This window comes from Ambystoma mexicanum, chromosome 9, assembly GCF_040938575.1.
Source record: "Ambystoma mexicanum isolate Mex_15411 chromosome 9, UKY_AmexF1_1, whole genome shotgun sequence".
NCBI classification, from domain to species: Eukaryota; Metazoa; Chordata; class Amphibia; order Caudata; family Ambystomatidae; genus Ambystoma; species Ambystoma mexicanum.
The window spans coordinates 1,542,027,328-1,542,046,896 of NC_090931.1; the positions used below are offsets into that span (position 1 = coordinate 1,542,027,328).

The 19,569-nt window shown below is 50.7% G+C and overlaps 1 protein-coding gene across 1 annotated transcript in view; it reads left to right on the forward strand.

Moving 5' to 3' along the window:
- Positions 1 to 19,569, forward strand: part of LOC138489482 (zinc finger protein 154-like) — a 355,232-nt gene that overhangs the window by 42,415 nt on the left and 293,248 nt on the right. Inside the window, exon 2 of the mRNA XM_069617219.1 lies at positions 10,012 to 10,138. Coding sequence (XP_069473320.1) covers positions 10,012 to 10,138 — 127 coding nt within the window. The remainder of the gene's footprint in view (positions 1 to 10,011; positions 10,139 to 19,569) is intronic.

Here is a 19,569-nt window from a genome sequence, read left to right on the forward strand (position 1 = left end):
GGAAAAATGACCATGGTCCGCAAATACAACACCAAGTCGCTCACATTCAACATGCAAGGCAGACTGGAAAACACGTGCTCTTTTTGTTAGAACACCTGAGTTGGACCAAAACCTATTGAAAACTCATAATCACATAATAATTAAGGGCATCCAAAGGAATACATGTGTGCATACTACTAATTTACTTGCTTTTGAGAGCGCACCAGCAAAACGGAAACACAAGGTTTTTTTGCAATCGTTATGTTAAAAGATCTGACTGCATAATGTTTCGTGCCCAGTTTATCAGGTGATGGTAATGTTTCTGCCTACCTAGAAGACCTCTTGCAAGGTCAATTTATAGTTAAAACGTTGGCATAATGTTCTGGTATGCGCAGCTATCACTTTAGCACCCATGCAAGTGCAGACAACGCCACTATGAAAAAGTACATTTTGCGATCAACAGACTTTAGTGATTTATAACAACATGATCAGGGTTGGCCTTAAGGGATATACGGGTTTTCTGCGTGAGAAACTAACATAGTGAGCACTGTGGGATAAAGGCAAATCTCCTCGTGTCCCTTTATATGTTATATGGCATTTTTTATATAAATTCCTACAATCACATCATCGCCAATAAAATAGGGTATACATGCAACAAAAATAAATCGAGTGCATACACTGAAATGCAATGGAGCTCAACATCATTAAAAAAAAAACAAGCCTCTCTCTGCAGTGTTCAAACACCCTGGCACCGAAAGTGTTAAGGCATACTGAAGACACTGTCCTCCAAGCTGATGTTCCTGAAAATGCAGGAGGGACTCCGTTTGGCCACGAGATCTACTGCACACACTTGCATCTTGTGACTGCTGATCTGAAGTGCACAGGGCACGCGGAGGGGGGGGGGGGTGCGTGTGTGTGTGTTATTATTCCTCATATCTTCAAATGGACAGAAGGTATGCATGCAAGCCGCTGCCAGCACAGTGACTCAGACTGAGTAACGAGGGCCGGGGGAGGATGCGAGGGGGCCCATTTCAAAAAGATCTCTGGGGCCCCTTGCCTTCTGCTGGGAAATCCCACCTGCATATATCAATCACAAACATGTATTGATGTGCTGTAGTTGACGGTGTTCAGATGCAAAATGCCAACAGAAACTGTATATTCGCTTTTTTGCTGCACAGGAGACATTCATTGGTGGATTTGTGTATCCCAGGAACACATTTTTGACATTATAAGGCATGGGAAGAATTATTGGGAAATTCTCCGTTTGGTTTCTCAGGCTTAACAACATGAGTGAGGTCCTGCCTCGACCAATTTGTCCACTGGACCTTAGGGCACTGGTTGTGTAAGAGGTGGTTGTAAAGGAGGCACGAAAGGCTGTAGAAGCAAATCCTAAATCAGCCTTTTAAAGTATGAAGTATTTGCTGGTGACTTGAGGTTTTGAAACCACTCAAAGAAGTGATCCTCACATGCCACCTGTGAAGTAAAGGAGATGAGACCAGGGATCAGATGGGCAGTTGGGGTGGGTACCAGTAAGGTTGCCTGGGCTGAGGTGAACATGGGTCTGAATACCTCAATAACCAAAAAGCCAGGGAATGCTGAATGGACCAAGACATGGTGGACATTGGTGATCAATCCAGCCTAGGGGGTAAAGGCCCCTCTTGGGACCAGAGGCAGCTGCAATGGTCTTGACTGATCGCTGCAAGAAGTATGGTGACAATCCTGTGGCGATTACCTCACCGAAGTTTAATCAGGCATAGTCAAAATGCTTCACCACAAACCACCTTTTTGGATTACATGACGCAGGAGATGGCTTCAGAGTTTTCTTCAGTCTGGCTGCTACCTTGCCATTAGAGAATTCAATCAGAGCCCTGCTGGAAAAGGTGTAGTGACTTAGAAGAGTTTTTAAAGCTACTCACCTATGTAACCCAGCCCCTGGGGAAAAGACAGATACAGATTGGTCCCTAGAGACAGGTGAGCATTGTAGCCAAATGGAGGGAAAGAGAGAACCAGAACCAGCAGGACCACAGTATAAAAGGAGACTGAAAGAAATGCAGAGTGAGGGTTGCAGGGTTGAGGTCAGGAGGTGTGACGGTGGATGAAGAAACCGGGAGGAGGACAGACAGAGAAACGGACTGGTGGAGTGTTGTTGGCAGAATTGGAGCAGAGTGCAGGTGAGGTATCTCAGAGTGATACTAGCTGAGTATGTGTTGTGTAGTCTAGTGTGAGGAGGGGGGCTGTGTAAAAGGTGAGTGAGAAAGATAGAGAGGGAGAGGTGTAAGGGGGATTAGAGAGCGAGTCAAAGCGAGAGCGTGTGTATGGTGATAATGGGTGGAGAGAGTGCAAGACAGTATTGGTGAGGGTGGGGAGAAGCAGAATGGGGTGAAGACAGTGGTAGGAGATAGCCAGAGAGAGTGTTGTAAGGCATGGCTAGAGAAGAGTGGTGAATTGAGGAGATGGTTTTAGTGAGAGTTGAGGAGATGGGTGTAGTGTGAGGAGAGGGGTTTAGGGATGTCTAGGCTAGGGAGGGAGAGACATTGGGGGGGAGTACATGGGAGACATCAGAGGGACACCCAATAAAGTAACCCCCCTTCCACCTCAGTGCATTCCATCAAGCAAATCTACCTGCTTCAAATATTGATCTATCCATATCCACCCCTCTCAAAACTGAACAATCTACACATAGATAACCATAACAGTCGATATACTGTTTTTTTTTTTTAAATGAAAAATACAAACCCTTGATTCTTCTTGGGGACTTCACGCCAATAGCTTGACCTAACTTCAGAGGGATTTGATCAACTCCTTATTAACCCCCAGTAGCCCAAGCGTGTACATATTGACGCTGGAGCAGGGCTACCAGCCCCCAACCCAACAATTATGTCTGGGGACAAAAGACCATTCGGCATCATGGGAGTATTAGCCTTGGAGCCAAGTTATTTTCCTCTAGTAAGCACCAAACAGGTGTGTGTACTCCGAGGGTTTAGCTCATCGGAAATGGCCAGATGAATGCTGCAAAACAAGATGCCGGTCTGTTTTAGAAATAGCCAGCCTGCAAAGGGTCGACAGATAGCTGGTATCAGATATTTTGTTGACATTGACTATAGGCCATTGCTTTTAGGCCCAGTGTAATACAGAAAACCTGTTTGCTAATGGGGGTAATAAGATCCCAAAGCAGGATACCAAACTTAGGTGCATAGTAGTGGAGTGGAAATGTATGCTGCAAACAGAGCACACTTTGAAAACATGCTTTATGGCATACGGCAAAGCGAAACAACGACAACGTATTTAAATAAAGGCAAGCCGTATATAACAGAAAAACATGTTCTTACCAAGAAAAGATGTCCTATTTGTTGTACAATTTATTTCCATTTTATGAATCAATTCTACACTGTTTTTGGGCTGCAAGTCTCCTAGACCAGCATGACACTGTGAACATGGGGCTCTGGGTGCTTGTAGAGGTGCTGGGGTGACAGTTTTCTGAGGCACTTTAGGAGGGTCTCTTTAGTAAAAATGAATTTTGTGCTGCTGCTGCCGTCGGCACCAAATTCATTTTACTACATTGCAAATATGTGCCGGCGGCGGGCAGCTTAACAACATTGTAAGCCGCTGCCGGCCGGCACATATTTGCATGTTAGTAAAATGAATACGGTGCCAACGGCAGCAGCAGCACCAAATTCATTTTACTAACGTGCAAATATGTGCCGGCGATGGCTTGCAATGTTAAGCTGCCGCCGGCACATATTTGCAATGTAGTAAAATGAATTTGGTTCTGCTGCTGCCGTCGGCACTAAATTCATTTTTACTAACGTGCAATATGCGCCGGCACAGAGGCAGCTTAACAACATTGCAAGCCGCCGCCGGCACATATTTGCACGTTAGTAAAATGAATTTGGTGCCGACGGCAGCAGGCAGCAGCACCAAATTCATTTTACTAACGTGCAAATATGTGCCGGCGGCGCCGGCTTGCAATGTTGTTAAGCCGTGGCGGCTTAACAACATTGCAAGCTGCCACCAGCACATATTTACACGTGAGTAAAATTAATTTGGTGCTGCGGCCGTCGGCGGCGACCGCCGACCGGTGGCATGGCGGTCGACTGGACTGACTTACCTCGAACTCACTGGCCTGGCCTCCAGTGGGGTGGATGATCGTGGATGGATCAATGCTTGCCTGGACACAGCAGCCTCAGAGAAGAGAACCACCGACCACACACGTTTTCCGCTGCTCGCCGCACGTGCAATAATCAAAATGGAGGCCAATACAAGCGTCGCAGCACGCTGTGGCCACGCCCCCTCCTCCTCTGATTGGTCAATGGCCAGAGGTCGCAAGAGATCGACAGGGGTCGCTGGCCAATCGCCAGCAGTCGCTCTTGCGACCTCTGGCGACCCCCAAATGACATCCCTGGTTGTATCTTACCTCGGGTGGCGTGGTGGGGTTCCGAATTGGCGTAATCATGTGGGTGCTCAGAGAGTAAGCACTGTCCCCTGGGGAGGTGGTGATGGGTATCATTAGTAGGGTTGTGACATTACTCAGTATCTGGCATGCATGCATGTGCTGTGGCATTTATACTCACCAAGCAGCCATGTATCGCCAGGTTTAGGGTTGACATTCTGTAAATGAAACTGTCGTGGGTGGACCCTGGATAGTTGGCATATACTGAGGTGATGATTCCCTTGGCATCACATACTACCTGCACGTTGATGGAATGCTAGTGCTTGCGGTTTCTATAGATGTGATCTGATGCCCTGGGGGGACGTAGAGCCACATGGGTGCAATCAATGGCACCTAGGACTTTGGGGAATTCTGCCACCCCGTAGAAATCCTGGACGGCAGCCTGCCTTTCCGCAGGTGTTCTGTGTAGGTGTATGTGCCTGTGGACTGATGGGGGTGCAGTCATGATGGCCAGGACCTGGTGTAGGCAGCGTGACTGTGTGGCCTGTGACACCCCCCCCCCCCCACTATGGCACTTGTCTGCTGAAATGATCTGGTGGCCAAAAAGTGCAGTACATTGAGGACCTTCTCGAGGGGGCTGAGTGCTTGGGAGCAGAGGGTGGGTGATGTGAGGTCATCCTCCCACTCACTGACCAGGTCGAGTATTATGTGAGGTGGAAACCTGTACCTCCCAAACACCTGGTCATCAGGCATCCCCAAAAAGGCTGGTTCTGGGTGTGAAAATTCTGGGCCTGACTATCATCCTCCTCCTCCGGTATCCCACGACCACCACTGCTGCTAGGAACGGTATATTCATCCTGGCGTCTGAGCTTGCTTGTTGTTTGTGCGCACTTTTATACTGTACGGGTCCACGTACGCCTGCTTCCTGCTGGCGTACGTGTTTCCGGATTAGCACGTCTTTTTTTGCACTGGCGTTCCGCGCATTTGCCTCCTGTACTTCCCCGCCCACCTCAGTAATACGCGTACCCCGCTCGCCCAGGCCCAATTGCGTGTAAAACTTCCCGCGAGCCCCTGAAATACACGTACCCCGCTCGCCCAGGCCCATTTGCGTGTAAAACTTCCCACAAGCCCCTGAAATACACGTACCCCCCCCTCGCCCAGGCCCATTTGCGTGTAAAACTTTCCGCAAGCCCCTTAAATACACGTACCCCGCTCGCCCAGGCCCAATCGCGTGTGAAACTTCCCGCGCACCCCCGAAATACATGCTATTTTTGACACAGGGGGTGTCTGTGTTTGTCGCGTACCCCTTTGCACGTCATTTGTCCTAGAGGGCCCAGTATGGGACATTCATCAGAGCTGTATATACGTGCTTTTTGTTAGTGCACATTTTTTTAATGCGCAAGGACGCTACCCCCTGCCTTCGTGTGGCGGACTTGTGTTGATGTACATAGTTGACTTTTGGTTTGTGTCATGAGATCGCCATTTCACTGCTGGCGGGTGGGGGTGCAAGGGGACATGAGTGGGGGCCTGCTGGCAGGTGCCCCTGACTGCTGGGGGGTGGGGGTGCTGGGGGACATGAGTGGGGGCCTGCTGGCAGGTGCCCCTGACTGCTGGGGGGGTGGGGGTGCTGGGGGACATGAGCGGGGGCCTGCTGGCAGATGCCCTGCACTGCTGGGTGGTGGGGGTGCAAGGGGACATGAGTGGGAGCCTGCTGGCAGGTGCCCCTGACTGCTGTGGGGTGGGGGTGCTGGGGGACATGAGTGGGGGCCTGCTAGCAGGTGCCCTGCACTGCTTGGGGGTGCAAGGGGACATAAGTGGGACATGGATGGGGGCCTGCTGGCAGGTGCCCCTGACTGCTGGGGGTGCTGGGGGACATGAGTGGGGGCTTGCTGGCAGGTGCCCTGCACTGCTGGTGGGTGGGGGTGCTGGGGGACATGAGCGGGGGCCTGCTGGCAGGTGCCCTGCACTGCTGGGGGGTGGGGGTGCAAGGGGACATGAGTGGAGGCCTGCTGGCAGGTGCCTTGCACTGCTGGGGGGTGGTGGTGCTGGGGGACATGGGTGGGGGCCTGCTGGCAGGTGCCCCTGACTGCTGGGGGTGGGGGTGCTGGGGGACATGAGTGGGGGCCTGCTGGCAGATGCCCTGCACTGCAGGGGGGTGGGGGCGCTGGGGGACATGAGTGGGGGGAATGCTGGCAGGTGCCCCTGACTGCTGGGGGGTGGGGGTGCTGGGGGACATGAGTGGGGGCCTGCTGGCAGATGCTATGCACTGCTGGGCGGGGGGGGTGCAAGGGGACATGAGTGGGGGCCTGCTGGCAGGTGCCCCTGGCTGCTGCGGGGTGGGGTTGCTGGGGGACATGAGTGGGGGCCTGCTGGCAGTTGCCCTGCATTGCTGGGGGGTGGAGGTGCTGGGGGACATGAGTGGGGGCCTGCTGGCAGGTGCCCTGCACTGCTGGGGTGTGGGGGTGCTGGGGGACATGAGTGGGGGCCTGCTGGCAGGTGCCCTGCACTGCTGGGGGGTGCGGGTGCAAGAGGACATGAGTGGGGGCCTGCTGGCAGGTGCCCCTGACTGCTGGGGGGTAGGGGATGCTGGGGGACATGAGTGGGGGCCTGCTGGCAGGTGCCCCTGACCGCTGGTGGGTGGGGGTGCTGGGGGAGATGAGTGGGGGCCTGCTGGCAGGTGCCCCTGACTGCTGGGGGACATGAGTGGGGGCCTGCTGGCAGGTGCCCCTGACTGCTGCGGGGTGGGGGTGCTGGGGGCCATGAGTGGGGGCCTGCTGGCAGGTGCCCCTGACTGGTGGGGGTGCAAGGGGGCATGAGTGGGGGCCTGCTGGCAGGTGCCCTGCACTGCTGGGGGGTGGGGTTGCTGGGGGACATGTGTGAGACATGAGTGGGGGCCTGCTGGCAGGTGCCCCTGACTACTGGGGGTGGGGGTGCTGGGGGACATGAGTGGGGGCCTGCTGGCAGGTGCTCCTGACTGCTGGTGGGTGGTGCTGGGGGACATGAGTGGGGGCCTGCTGGCAGGTGCCCCTGACTGTTGGGGTGGTGGAGGACATGAGTGTGGGCCTGCTGGCAGATGCCCTGCACTGCTGGGGGTGGAGGTGCAAGGGGACATGAGTGGGACATGAGTAGGGGCCTGCTGGCAGGTGCCCCTGACTGCTGGGGGATGGGGTGCTGAGGGACATGAGTTGGGGCCTGCTGGCAGGTGCCCTGCACTGCTGGGGGATGGGGGTGCTGGGGGACATGGGTGGGGGGCCTGCTGGCAGGTGCCCCTGGCTGCTGCGGGGTGGGGGTGCTGGGGGACATGAGTGGGGGCCTGCTGGCAGGTGCCCTGCACTGCTGGGGGGTGGGGGTGCTGGGGGACATGAGTGTGGGCCTGCTGGCAGGTGCCCTGCACTGCTGGGGGGTGCGGGTGCAAGGGGACATGAGTGGGGGTCTGCTGGCAGGTGCCCCTGACTGCTGGGGGGTGGGGGTGCAAGGGGAAATGAGTGGGACATGAGTGGGGGCCTGCTGGCAGGTGCCCTGCACTGCTGGGCGGTGGGGGTTTTGGGGGACATGAGTGGGGGCCTGCTGGCAGGTGCCCTGCACTGCTGTGGGGTGGGGGTGCTGGGGGACATGAGTGGGGGCCTGCTGGCAGGTGCCCCTGACTGCCGGTGGGTGGGGGTGCTGGGGGACATGAGTGGGGGCCTGCTGGCAGGTGCCCCTGATTGCTGGGGGGTGGGGATGCCTGGGGACATGAGTGGGGGCCTGCTGGCAGGTGCCCTGCACTGGTGGGGGTGCAAGGGGACATGAGTGGGGGCCTGCTGGCAGGTGCCCTGCACTGCTGGGGGGTGGGGGTGCTGGGGGACATGAGTGGGGGCCTGCTGGCAGGTGCCCTGCACTGCTGGGGGTGAGGGTGCTGGGGGACATGAGTGGGGGCCTGCTGGCAGGTGCCCCTTGTGCTGGGGGTGGAGGGGGTCATGCGTTGGTGATCAGTAGTGCAAGCTGACATGTGGCTTGCCTGGCGGGCATGCCCATGGTGGATGGGCTGCCTGTGGGACATGACCACGGGTGCAGGGTAGTCCCCTGTGGTGTGGGCTGCCTGCAGGGGCCGTGGAGGGTGTAGAGCGAACACCTGGGAGGAGCCACACTGCCAATTGACGTGTAGGACTCCACGGCACCCCCGAAATACACGTGCCCTGCTGAAATCGCGTGTGAGACTTCCCGTGAACCCCAGATTTACACATACCCCGCTCGCCCAAGGCCACTCGCGTGTGAAACTTCCCGCGCACACCTGAAATACACGCACACGCTATTTTTGACACAGCGGGTGTCCGTGTTTGTCGCGTACCCCTTTGCACGTCATTTGTCCTAGAGGGCCACAGTATGGGACATTCATCAGAGCTGTATATACGTGCTTTTTGTTAGCGCACATTTTTTTTCTTGCGCAGGGAGGCTACCGCCTGCCTTTGTGTGGTGGACGTGTTTAGGCATGTGCGCGTCTTCGCCCGTGCGCTGGTTTGCCCTATACGATTCCATGAATACGTGTTGTAGGCGAGCGTGTGGGCGTTCCGTGCACTTGCCTCCTGTACTTCCCCCGTGATGCCCACATTTTCACGCATTGTTCCCCATTCCGCGTGTCACACCCCATGTTACGCCTACTTTTGTTATGTGCGCCGCGCTATGTGCGCTTTCGCTGTGGCCGTAGCGCACGCCGTTAGATGAATTGTACGCCGGCGTGCACCACGCAGATTTTCAGCGCACATCCCAGATTTTACTCGCGCACGGACTTCCATGAATCGATGTGCGCGGGTTTTGCTGCGATTTTCGCACTTGCACTGCGATTTTCGCGCTTGCACTGCGACTCGCACAGTTTTGCATATTTGCACAGGAATTTTCAGCACACATTGATTCCATGAATCGGGCTGTTCATCTTGTGTCCAAGCTCATATACTTCAAATATACACACATTGATGAAGTTGAATTTTTTTAGACTAATTAACAACAAGACACCTTTACAAAATCTAATCAATCGCTTTCAGGCCTGGATCACGTAGCCAAAAACCTCGTCCAGCAAGTTGTAGTGTGGAAATTGGGGGACCGATATGGAGTGTTTGGACATACTGAGTTGTGTAATGTAAGGTCTTTATTGTATGGGACCATGTCTAGCCCACATGGATACCTTGTTTGTGTCTGACTTGGCCCTCTGTGCACATCCTCCTCAGAGCTGCTCCATAGACCATCTTCACCAACAGTCTTCAAGGGCAGCGATTGACTTCTGGGTAATTGTGGTTTACCTTATGCTCTTCTGCCACCTAAGGGATAGCCACAGACAGTGCAATCAAGTGTTTGAAAAGGTACACTCAACCACAGGATCGAGCACTATGAAAATGATTTTCAACTCTCCTAAAAAGCTCAACCGTAGTTATGTAGATTTTACTAGACCTGCACTCTATCTTTTAGTCTGTTGCCATATTTTCATGTTATCGAAAACACGATTCGCCTTTACCTGGAAATGACATAGGCTATTATAGGAAACAAGGGTTGGTTGAGGGAAGATGGTAAAAGGAGGGAAAGTTTATTTTAAATTAATGGACATTCATTCATTGGATGCCATATCTGTGAATGAAATTTGCAAATCAGTAATTTGGCATTTTTTATTCCAGGTGCAGGTCGCCTTCCATGATGCTCCTACCTATTTCTCTGAGGAGGAGTGGGATATTTTGAAGGAGTGGCAGAAGGAACTGTACAGGAATGTGATGAAGGAAGTTCACCAAGCTCTGCTCTCTCTGGGTAAAGTGTCACGACTCATCTTTAACACATGGTTATATAGTCTATGAAATGTCTGCCTAGTTATCTCTGACTCTCATGAAGGGTTCTAACTTCTGTCTTAGATATGTGTCAAACTCAAATGACTCTTCCCCGCCCTTCCTCCTCACCTGTGTCTTCTGTCTGACTCTCCTGTGGATCCGTCTTCCTTCTTCCTCTTGTTTCTTTCTTCTCTGCAGACTTCTTCTTGGATTTCTTTTCGTGCAAGTAAGGGAGAGCTCTGTCGGAGGCCACGTTGGCTGGAAGACAAAATGCCTGACCGCGGGGTTCTGCGGGAGCAAGCCCCAAAAATTAGAGAAAAAGCCTCCTGGCTGAAAAACCCAGAATTTGACTCGACTCCCTGAAGAGTTGCGTCCGGAATGGAGTGAAAGTCCTTGTTCTTGTGGAAAGGGGACTCCGGAATAGAATGTAGATGTCGGAGATTGCACTGGCAGAGGAATCCCTCTGGTCTTTGATAAGGTAAGTTCCAAGTCTGGTAGATGAAGAATAACACTCCTTCCGAAGCTGCAGTTAGAGCGCCACTTAGAATGCTCTGAACTGGCAAGGAGCAGCTAGAGCGGAAGGTAGGAACTGTAGAGCACTGTAGAAACACAGCTTAGAGCCGTGAGATCCGTAAGGACAGTGAGCGGCTCGAGAGAAAGAAATCGAGTCGCGGAAAGCTGAAAGGAACTCAAGAAGAGGAAATAGAAACAGAGCAAGCTGAGAGGTAAGCGAACCTAAGGAAAGAGAGTAGAACCAGAGAACTAAGCTACTGCCTGCCGGTGTAGGCACCAGAAACGAAGGAGAGAACAGAAGGCAAATAAGAGAGAGAGCCACAGATCGGTGAAAGCAAAATAGAAGAGAGATGAGTAGAAGCGCAACACAGAAGGGTAGCGTGAAGCGAGAGTACTTCGGGCGAAGGGACACCCAAACAAAAGGGGAAAAGCCACCGAGAATGGCTATCGAGCAGAGCGTTAGCTCAAAGGAGGAAAGGAAAAAACACTAGCGTAAGACTGCACTACAAACGGGCAAAGGTGCAACGCACCGAACCGCTGTTCCCTGCGATGGTATAAGGGGCAGTCGCCATCTTGGAATAACAACTAGACGCTCGTAGCTTCTTGCAGCCAGATAACGTGATGGAACTACAACATGGCCTCCATGAATGCCATAGCTTCCACGAGCGGCGCATGACAATGTCGTTTTCTGCATCCTTGAAATCTGTCGCTGCGCTGTTGAAATGACATGTTAAGATGAAGGCAAGTTTCTGGAAAAAAAGCTAGAATTCAAGCTAATTTGTATATTCACAACCCATTGCTCATGTAACCCTGAAATTGAGGTGAATTTCCTCTGATGACTCATCTGAAATTGCTTATTCGTGCCTATTCTACCTTCATGTTCAGGTGGGAGGGTTTTTAAATGCTTTTATACACCCACCATAGCAAGAAGTGTGAGCAGTAAAAAGAGAAAGAAACAATGCACTAATCACAGCTGCTGAGAGTAGGTAAAAGGGAACTGTACTGGGGGGATAAATGGAGACAACTTTGACAGTATTGTGGCCAAGAGGACAACCCCTATGGGGAATATGGAAGACCGCAAAAAGCAAACCGAAAACCATTCATAAAAACCTCCCACATTTTCATATCTGTTAAATTGTTCTTGTAAATGTTAGCAGTACTTGTGGTTGCTCTGTGTGCAGAGGATGTGACCTGTCACTCTGGCCATGGCTGCTTCTCACAGGACCCGGGCAGACTAAATTGTATATGGCTGTCGATCTCTTCTAATGGCTCAACAATGCTAAATAAAGTGTTGAAAATGCTCATAAGGTATATCGCCAAAATCGCAAGTATTCCTATCATGTTTTTTACTTATGTTTTTTTCTCCCTAATTTGAAAGTGAAATTATTGCTCATTTGCAAGGAGACACATGAAACTGGCAAAGCCCAGAGCGAGACCAAAAGTGTCTTGTTTGCTTGTTCTGCGTAAGGCCTAGAAGCTCTGGTTGGACTACTTCTTTTGGGGAGGTGTCAGACTGATTTGCATATTATTCTCTCTCGTAATGGTACAGCAGCTGAAAAGTTTGAACTCCACCAGGAAAGAAGGCAAGTCTGCAACCAACCGTCATCCGCCGTTGCCGAGACTGGCGGATACTTCCGCGGTATCGCTGGCAGTATGGGTTTAGAGACTGATTGTCCTTTCTCTATGTTTATGGCTCTATAGGCCGTCCCAGTTCCCTCAGCGCGGAGCCCGCCTGCGTTGCAACCCCTCTGGATTGTTTCCCAGCTTCCGAGTTTACGCTTGCTGCTGACACTCCATCCGGATCGTCAGTGCTTTTGTCTGTTACTAACTTCGTCCTCAGTACGAAGTTTTCCTTCTTTTCGCTACTTTCCTCTTACCGGTTTCACTCCGGTTCCGTTGCCCGGGTCGCGTCTCCCTCCTTCGAGACCCGGTGCCCTTGCTCTTTCTGCTTTCTCCTCTCCGTTTTTCCCTGGTCTCCTCTCCAGTTGGATTTCCAGTCTCTTTCCTATCATTCATCTTTCTCTTCTCTTACCTGAGTCCTTTGCTTCCTGTGTTCTGCTTGGCTGCATTGGATACCAGCCACGCCTTCTGGCTTCACGTTTGCTACGGATCCCTGCCATTTTGAGTCTGCACCTCTTCCAGCTACATCCTTCATTCCTGTCTGCAAAACCACTTCGGAAGTTCCTACTTGGAGTCGGACAGAGTGCAGTTCGGCGCCTGACAAGGGTTTTTTCTGCCGCTTGGCTTTTTCCCTTGTGTATCGGCTTGTTCCCGGGGAGGGAGCCACAGGCTTGCTGTTCCATCAGCGTTCACTGTGGCTTCCCTCCATGACAGGCAATTACCACCAAAAGAGGAGAAAGACTACCTCGCCAGACGAAACCTGTCCTCTGAAGGCTTCGACTCAAGCAGCTCAGGTGAGGAGAGTGTGGAAGCAAAGGGGGAAGCGGGAGCAAAAGGGTCACAGAAAGGACACAACCCATCAGTTATTATGTTAAAATGAGTAAACCATGTGTAGATGTTTATAGCTCTTTTGCCTCACTCTGTTGATCTGGGAAACATTTCCCAGTATAAACCTTATTACATGTAACTGGGTCACATTTTCCAGTACTGTCCTTATTGTACTGGATCATGTTTCCCAGTACTATCCTGATTTCACAGGGCTGGATCATATCTCCCAGTTCCATGCTTAGCATTTGCAGCCGGGCCACATTGTCTAGTTCTGTCCTTACTACATGGAGCTGGGTCACATTCTCTAGTTGCGTCCTTACTACATGGAGCTGGGTCACATTCTCTAGTTGCGTCCTTACTACATGGAGCTGGGTCACATTCTCTAGTTGCGTCCTTTCTACATGGAGCCGCATCACATTCTCTAGTTGCGTCCTTACTACATGGAGCTGGGTCACATTCTCTAGTTGCCTCCTTACTACATGGAGCTGGGTCACATTTTCTAGTTGCGTCCTTACTACATGGAGCTGGGTCACATTCTCTAGTTGCGTCCTTACTACATGGAGCTGGCTCACATTCTCTAGTTGTGTCCTTACTACATGGAGCTGAGTCACATGCTCTAGTTGTGTCCTTACTACATGGAGCTGGGTCACATGCTCTAGTTGTGTCCTTACTACATGGAGCTGGGTCACATGCTCTAGTTGCATCCTCACTACATGGAGCTGGGTCACATTCTCTAGTTGCATCCTTACTACATGGAGCTGGGTCACATTCTCTAGTAGCATCCTTACTACATGGAGCTGGGTCACATTCTCTAGTTGCATCCTTACTACATGGAGCTGGGTCACATTCTCTAGTAGCATCCTTACTACATGGAGCTGGGTCACATTCTCTAGTTGCGTCCTTACTACATGGAGCTGGCTCACATTCTCTAGTTGGGTCCTTACTACATGGAGCTGGCTCACATTCTCTAGTTGCGTCCTTACTACATGGCGCTGGCTCACATGCTCTAGTTGTGTCCTTACTACATGGAGCTGGGTCACATGCTCTAGTTGTGTCCTTACTACATGGAGCTGGGTCACATGCTCTAGTTGTGTCCTTACTACATGGAGCTGGGTCACATGCTCTAGTTGTGTCCTTACTACATGGAGCTGGGTCACATGCTCTAGTTGTGTCCTTTTTACATGGAGCTGGGTCGCATTCTCTAGTTGCATCTGTTTTACATGGAGCGGGGTCACATTCTCTAGTTGCATCCGTTTTACATTGAGCGGGGTCACATTCTCTAGTTGCATCCTTACTACATGGAGCTGGCTCACATGCTCTAGTTGCGTCCTTACTACATGGAGCTGAGTCACATGCTCTAGTTGTGTCCTTACTACATGGAGCTGGGTCACATGCTCTAGTTGTGTCCTTACTACATGGAGCTGGGTCACATGCTCTAGTTGCATCCTTACTACATGGAGCTGGGTCACATTCTCTAGTTGCATCCTTACTACATGGAGCTGGGACACATTCTCTAGTAGCATCCTTACTACATGGAGCTGGGTCACATTCTCTAGTTGCATCCTTACTACATGGAGCTGGGTCACATTCTCTAGTTGCGTCCTTACTACATGGAGCTGGGTCACATTCTCTAGTTGCGTCCTTACTACATGGCGCTGGGTCACATGCTCTAGTTGCGTCCTTACTACATGGAGCTGAGTCACATGCTCTAGTTGCGTCCTTACTACATGGAGCTGGGTCACATGCTCTAGTTGTGTCCTTACTACATGGAGCTGGGTCACATGCTCTAGTTGTGTCCTTACTACATGGAGCTGGGTCACATGCTCTAGTTGTGTCCTTACTACATGGAGCTGGGTCACATGCTCTAGTCATGTCCTTACTACATGGAGCTGGGTCACATTCTCTAGTTGCGTCCTTTCTACATGGAGCTGGGTCACATTCTCTAGTTGCGTCCTTTCTACATGGAGCTGGGTCACATTCTCTAGTTGGGTCCTTTCTACATGGAGCCGCATCACATTCTCTAGTTGCGTCCTTACTACATGGAGCTGGGTCACATTCTCTAGTTGCCTCCTTACTACATGGCGCTGGGTGACATTCTCTAGTTGCGTCCTTACTACATGGAGCTGGGTCACATTCTCTAGTTGCGTCCTTAATACATGTAGCTGGGTCTCATTTTCCAGTACAATCCTTAAATAGAGATGTCACATTTCCCTGTTCTGTCCTTAATAGATTGGGATTTTTCAGGTTTCCCAGTACTATCCTTCTTACATAGGGCTGGGACATCTCTCCCAGTACCATCATTGCTGTGTGTAGCTGGGTCACATTCTTTAGTTGCGTCCTTTCTACATGGAGCTGGGTCACATTCTCTAGTTGCGTCCTTTCTACATGGAGCTGGGTTACATTCTCTAGTTGCGTCCTTTCTACATGAAGCCGCGTCACATTCTCTAGTTGCGTCCTTACTACATGGAGCTTTGTCTCATTTTCCAGTTCCGTCCTTCGTAAATAGCGATGTCACGTTTCCCTGTTGTTTCCTTTATAGATTGGGCTTTGTCGGGTTCCCCAGTACTATCCTTATTACACAGGGCTGGATCATATATCCCAGTACCATGTTTAGCATGTGCAGCCAGGCCACATTCTGTAGTTGCGTCCTTACTACATGTAGCTGGTTCACATTCTGTAGTTGCCTCCTTTCAACATGGAGCTGGGTCACATTCTCTAGTTGCATCCTTACTACATGGAGCTGGGTCACATTCTCTAGTTGCGTCCTTACTACATAGTTGCGTCCTTACTACATGGCGCTGGGTCACATGCTCTAGTTGCGTCCTTACTACATGGCGCTGGGTCACATGCTCTAGTTGCGTCCTTACTACATGGAGCTGGGTCACATGCTCTAGTTGCGTCCTTACTACATGGAGCTGGGTCACATGCTCTAGTTGTGTCCTTACTACATGGAGCTGGGTCACATGCTCTAGTTGTGTCCTTACGACATGGAGCTGGGTTTCATGCTCTAGTTGTGTCCTTTTTACATGGAGCTGGGTCACATTCTCTAGTTGCATCCTTACTACATGGAGCTGGGTCACATTTTCTAGTTGCGTCCTTACTACCTGGAGCTGGGTCACATTCTCTAGTTGCGTCCTTATTACATGGAGCTGGGTCACATTCTCTAGTTGCGTCTCTACTACATGGAGCTGGGTCACATTCTCTAGTTGCGTCCTTACTACATGGAGCTGGCTCACATTCTCTAGTTGTGTCCTTTTTACATGGAGCTGGGTCGCATTCTCTAGTTGCATCCGTTTTACATGGAGCGGGGTCACATTCTCTAGTTGCATCCGTTTTACATGGATCTGGGTTACATTCTCTAGTTGCATCCTTACTACATGGAGCTGGGTCACATTTTCTAGTTTCGTCCTTACTACATGGAGCTGGGTCACATTCTCCAGTTGCGTCCTTATTACATGGAGCTGGCTCACATTCTCTAGTTGTGTCCTTTTTACATGGAGCTGGGTTGCATTCTCTAGTTGCATCCGTTTTACATGGAGCGGGGTCACATTCTCTAGTTGCATCCGTTTTACATGGAGCGGGGTCACATTCTCTAGTTGCGTCCTTACTACATGGAGCTGGGTCACATTCTCTAGTTGCGTCCTTACTACATGGCGCTGGGTCACATGCTCTAGTTGCGTCCTTACTACATGGAGCTGAGTCACATGCTCTAGTTGTGTCCTTACTACATGGAGCTGGGTCACATGCTCTAGTTGTGTCCTTACTACATGGAGCTGGGTCACATGCTCTAGTTGTGTCCTTACTACATGGAGCTGGTTCACATTCTGTAGTTGCGTCCTTTCTACATGGAGCTGGGTCACATTCTCTAGTTGCGTCCTTTCTACATGGAGCCGCATCACATTCTCTAGTTGCGTCCTTACTACATGGAGCTGGGACACATTCTCTAGTTGCCTCCTTACTACATGGAGCTGGGTCACATTCTCTAGTTGCGTCCTTACTACATGGAGCTGGGTCACATTCTCTAGTTGCGTCCTTAATACATGTAGCTGGGTCTCATTTTCCAGTACAATCCTTAAATAGAGATGTCACATTTCCCTGTTCTGTCCTTAATAGATTGGGATTTTTCAGGTTTCCCAGTACTATCCTTCTTACATTGGGCTAGGACATCTTTCCTAGTACAATCATTGCTATGTGTAGCTGGGTCACATTCTCTAGTTGCGTCCTTTCTACATGGAGCTGGGTCACATTCTCTAGTTGCGTCCTTTCCACATGGAGCTGGGTTACATTCTCTAGTTGCGTCCTTTCTACATGAAGCCGCGTCACATTCTCTAGTTGCGTCCTTACTACATGGAGCTGGGTCTCATTTTCCAGTTCCGTCCTTCGTAAATAGCGATGTCACGTTTCCCTGTTTCCTTTATAGATTGGGCTTTGTCGGGTTCCACAGTACTATCCTTATTACACAGGGCTGGATCATATATCCCAGTACCATGTTTAGCATGTGCAGCCAGGCCACATTCTGTAGTTGCGTCCTTACTACATGGAGCTGGTTCACATTCTATAGTTGCGTCCTTTCTACATGGAGCTGGGTCACATTCTCTAGTTGCATCCTTACTACATGGAGCTGGGTCACATTCTCTAGTTGCGTCCTTACTACATAGTTGCGTCCTTACTACATGGCGCTGGGTCACATGCTCTAGTTGCGTCCTTACTACATGGAGCTGGGTTACATTCTCTAGTTGCGTCCTTTCTACATGAAGCCGCGTCACATTCTCTAGTTGCGTCCTTACTACATGGAGCTGGGTCTCATTTTCCAGTTCCGTCCTTCGTAAATAGCGATGTCACGTTTCCCTGTTTCCTTTATAGATTGGGCTTTGTCGGGTTCCCCAGTACTATCCTTATTACACAGGGCTGGATCATATATCCCATTACCATGTTTAGCATGTGCAGCCAGGCCACATTCTGTAGTTGCGTCCTTACTAAATGGAGCTGGTTCACATTCTATAGTTGCGTCCTTTCTACATGGAGCTGGGTCACATTCTCTAGTTGCATCCTTACTACATGGAGCTGGGTCACATTCTCTAGTTGCGTCCTTACTACATAGTTGCGTCCTTACTACATGGCGCTGGGTCACATGCTCTAGTTGCATCCTTACTACATGGCGCTGGGTCACATGCTCTAGTTGCGTCCTTACTACATGGAGCTGGGTCACATTCTCTAGTTGCATCCGTTTTACATGGAGCGGGGTCACATTCTCTAGTTGCATCCTTACTACATGGAGCTGGGTCACATTTTCTAGTTGCGTCCTTACTACATGGAGCTGGGTCACATTCTCTAGTTGCGTCCTTACTACATGGAGCTGGCTCACATGCTCTAGTTGCGTCCTTACTACATGGAGCTGAGTCACATGCTCTAGTTGTGTCCTTACTACATGGAGCTGGGTCACATGCTCTAGTTGTGTCCTTACTACATGGAGCTGGGTCACATTCTCTAGTAGCATCCTTACTACATGGAGCTGGGTCACATTCTCTAGTTGCGTCCTTTCTACATGGAGCTGGGTCACATTCTCTAGTTGCGTCCTTTCTACATGGAGCTGGGTCACATTCTCTAGTTGCGTCCTTTCTACATGGAGCCGCATCACATTCTCTAGTTGCGTCCTTACTACATGGAGTTGGGTCACATTCTCTAGTTGCCTCCTTACTACATGGTGCTGGGTCACATTCTCTAGTTGCGTCCTTACTACATGGAGCTGGGTCACATTCTCTAGTTGCGTCCTTAATACATGTAGCTGGGTCTCATTTTCCAGTACAATCCTTAAATAGAGATGTCACATTTCCCTGTTCTGTCCGTAATAGATTGGGATTTTTCAGGTTTCCCAGTACTATCCTTCTTACATAGGGCTGGGACATCTTTCCCAGTACCATCATTGCTGTGTGTAGCTGGGTCACATTCTCTAGTTGCGTCCTTTCTACATGGAGCTGGGTCACATTCTCTAGTTGCGTCCTTTCTACATGGAGCTGGGTTACATTCTCTAGTTGCGTCCTTTCTACATGAAGCCGCGTCACATTCTCTAGTTGCGTCCTTACTACATGGAGCTTTGTCTCATTTTCCAGTTCCGTCCTTCGTAAATAGCGATGTCACGTTTCCCTGTTGTTTCCTTTATAGATTGGGCTTTGTCGGGTTCCCCAGTACTATCCTTATTACACAGGGCTGGATCATATATCCCAGTACCATGTTTAGCATGTGCAGCCAGGCCACATTCTGTAGTTGCGTCCTTACTACATGGAGCTGGTTCACATTCTGTAGTTGCGTCCTTTCTACATGGAGCTGGGTCACATTCTCTAGTTGCATCCTTACTACATGGAGCTGGGTCACATTCTCTAGTTGCGTCCTTACTACATGGCGCTGGGTCACATGCTCTAGTTGCGGCCTTACTACATGGAGCTGGGTCACATT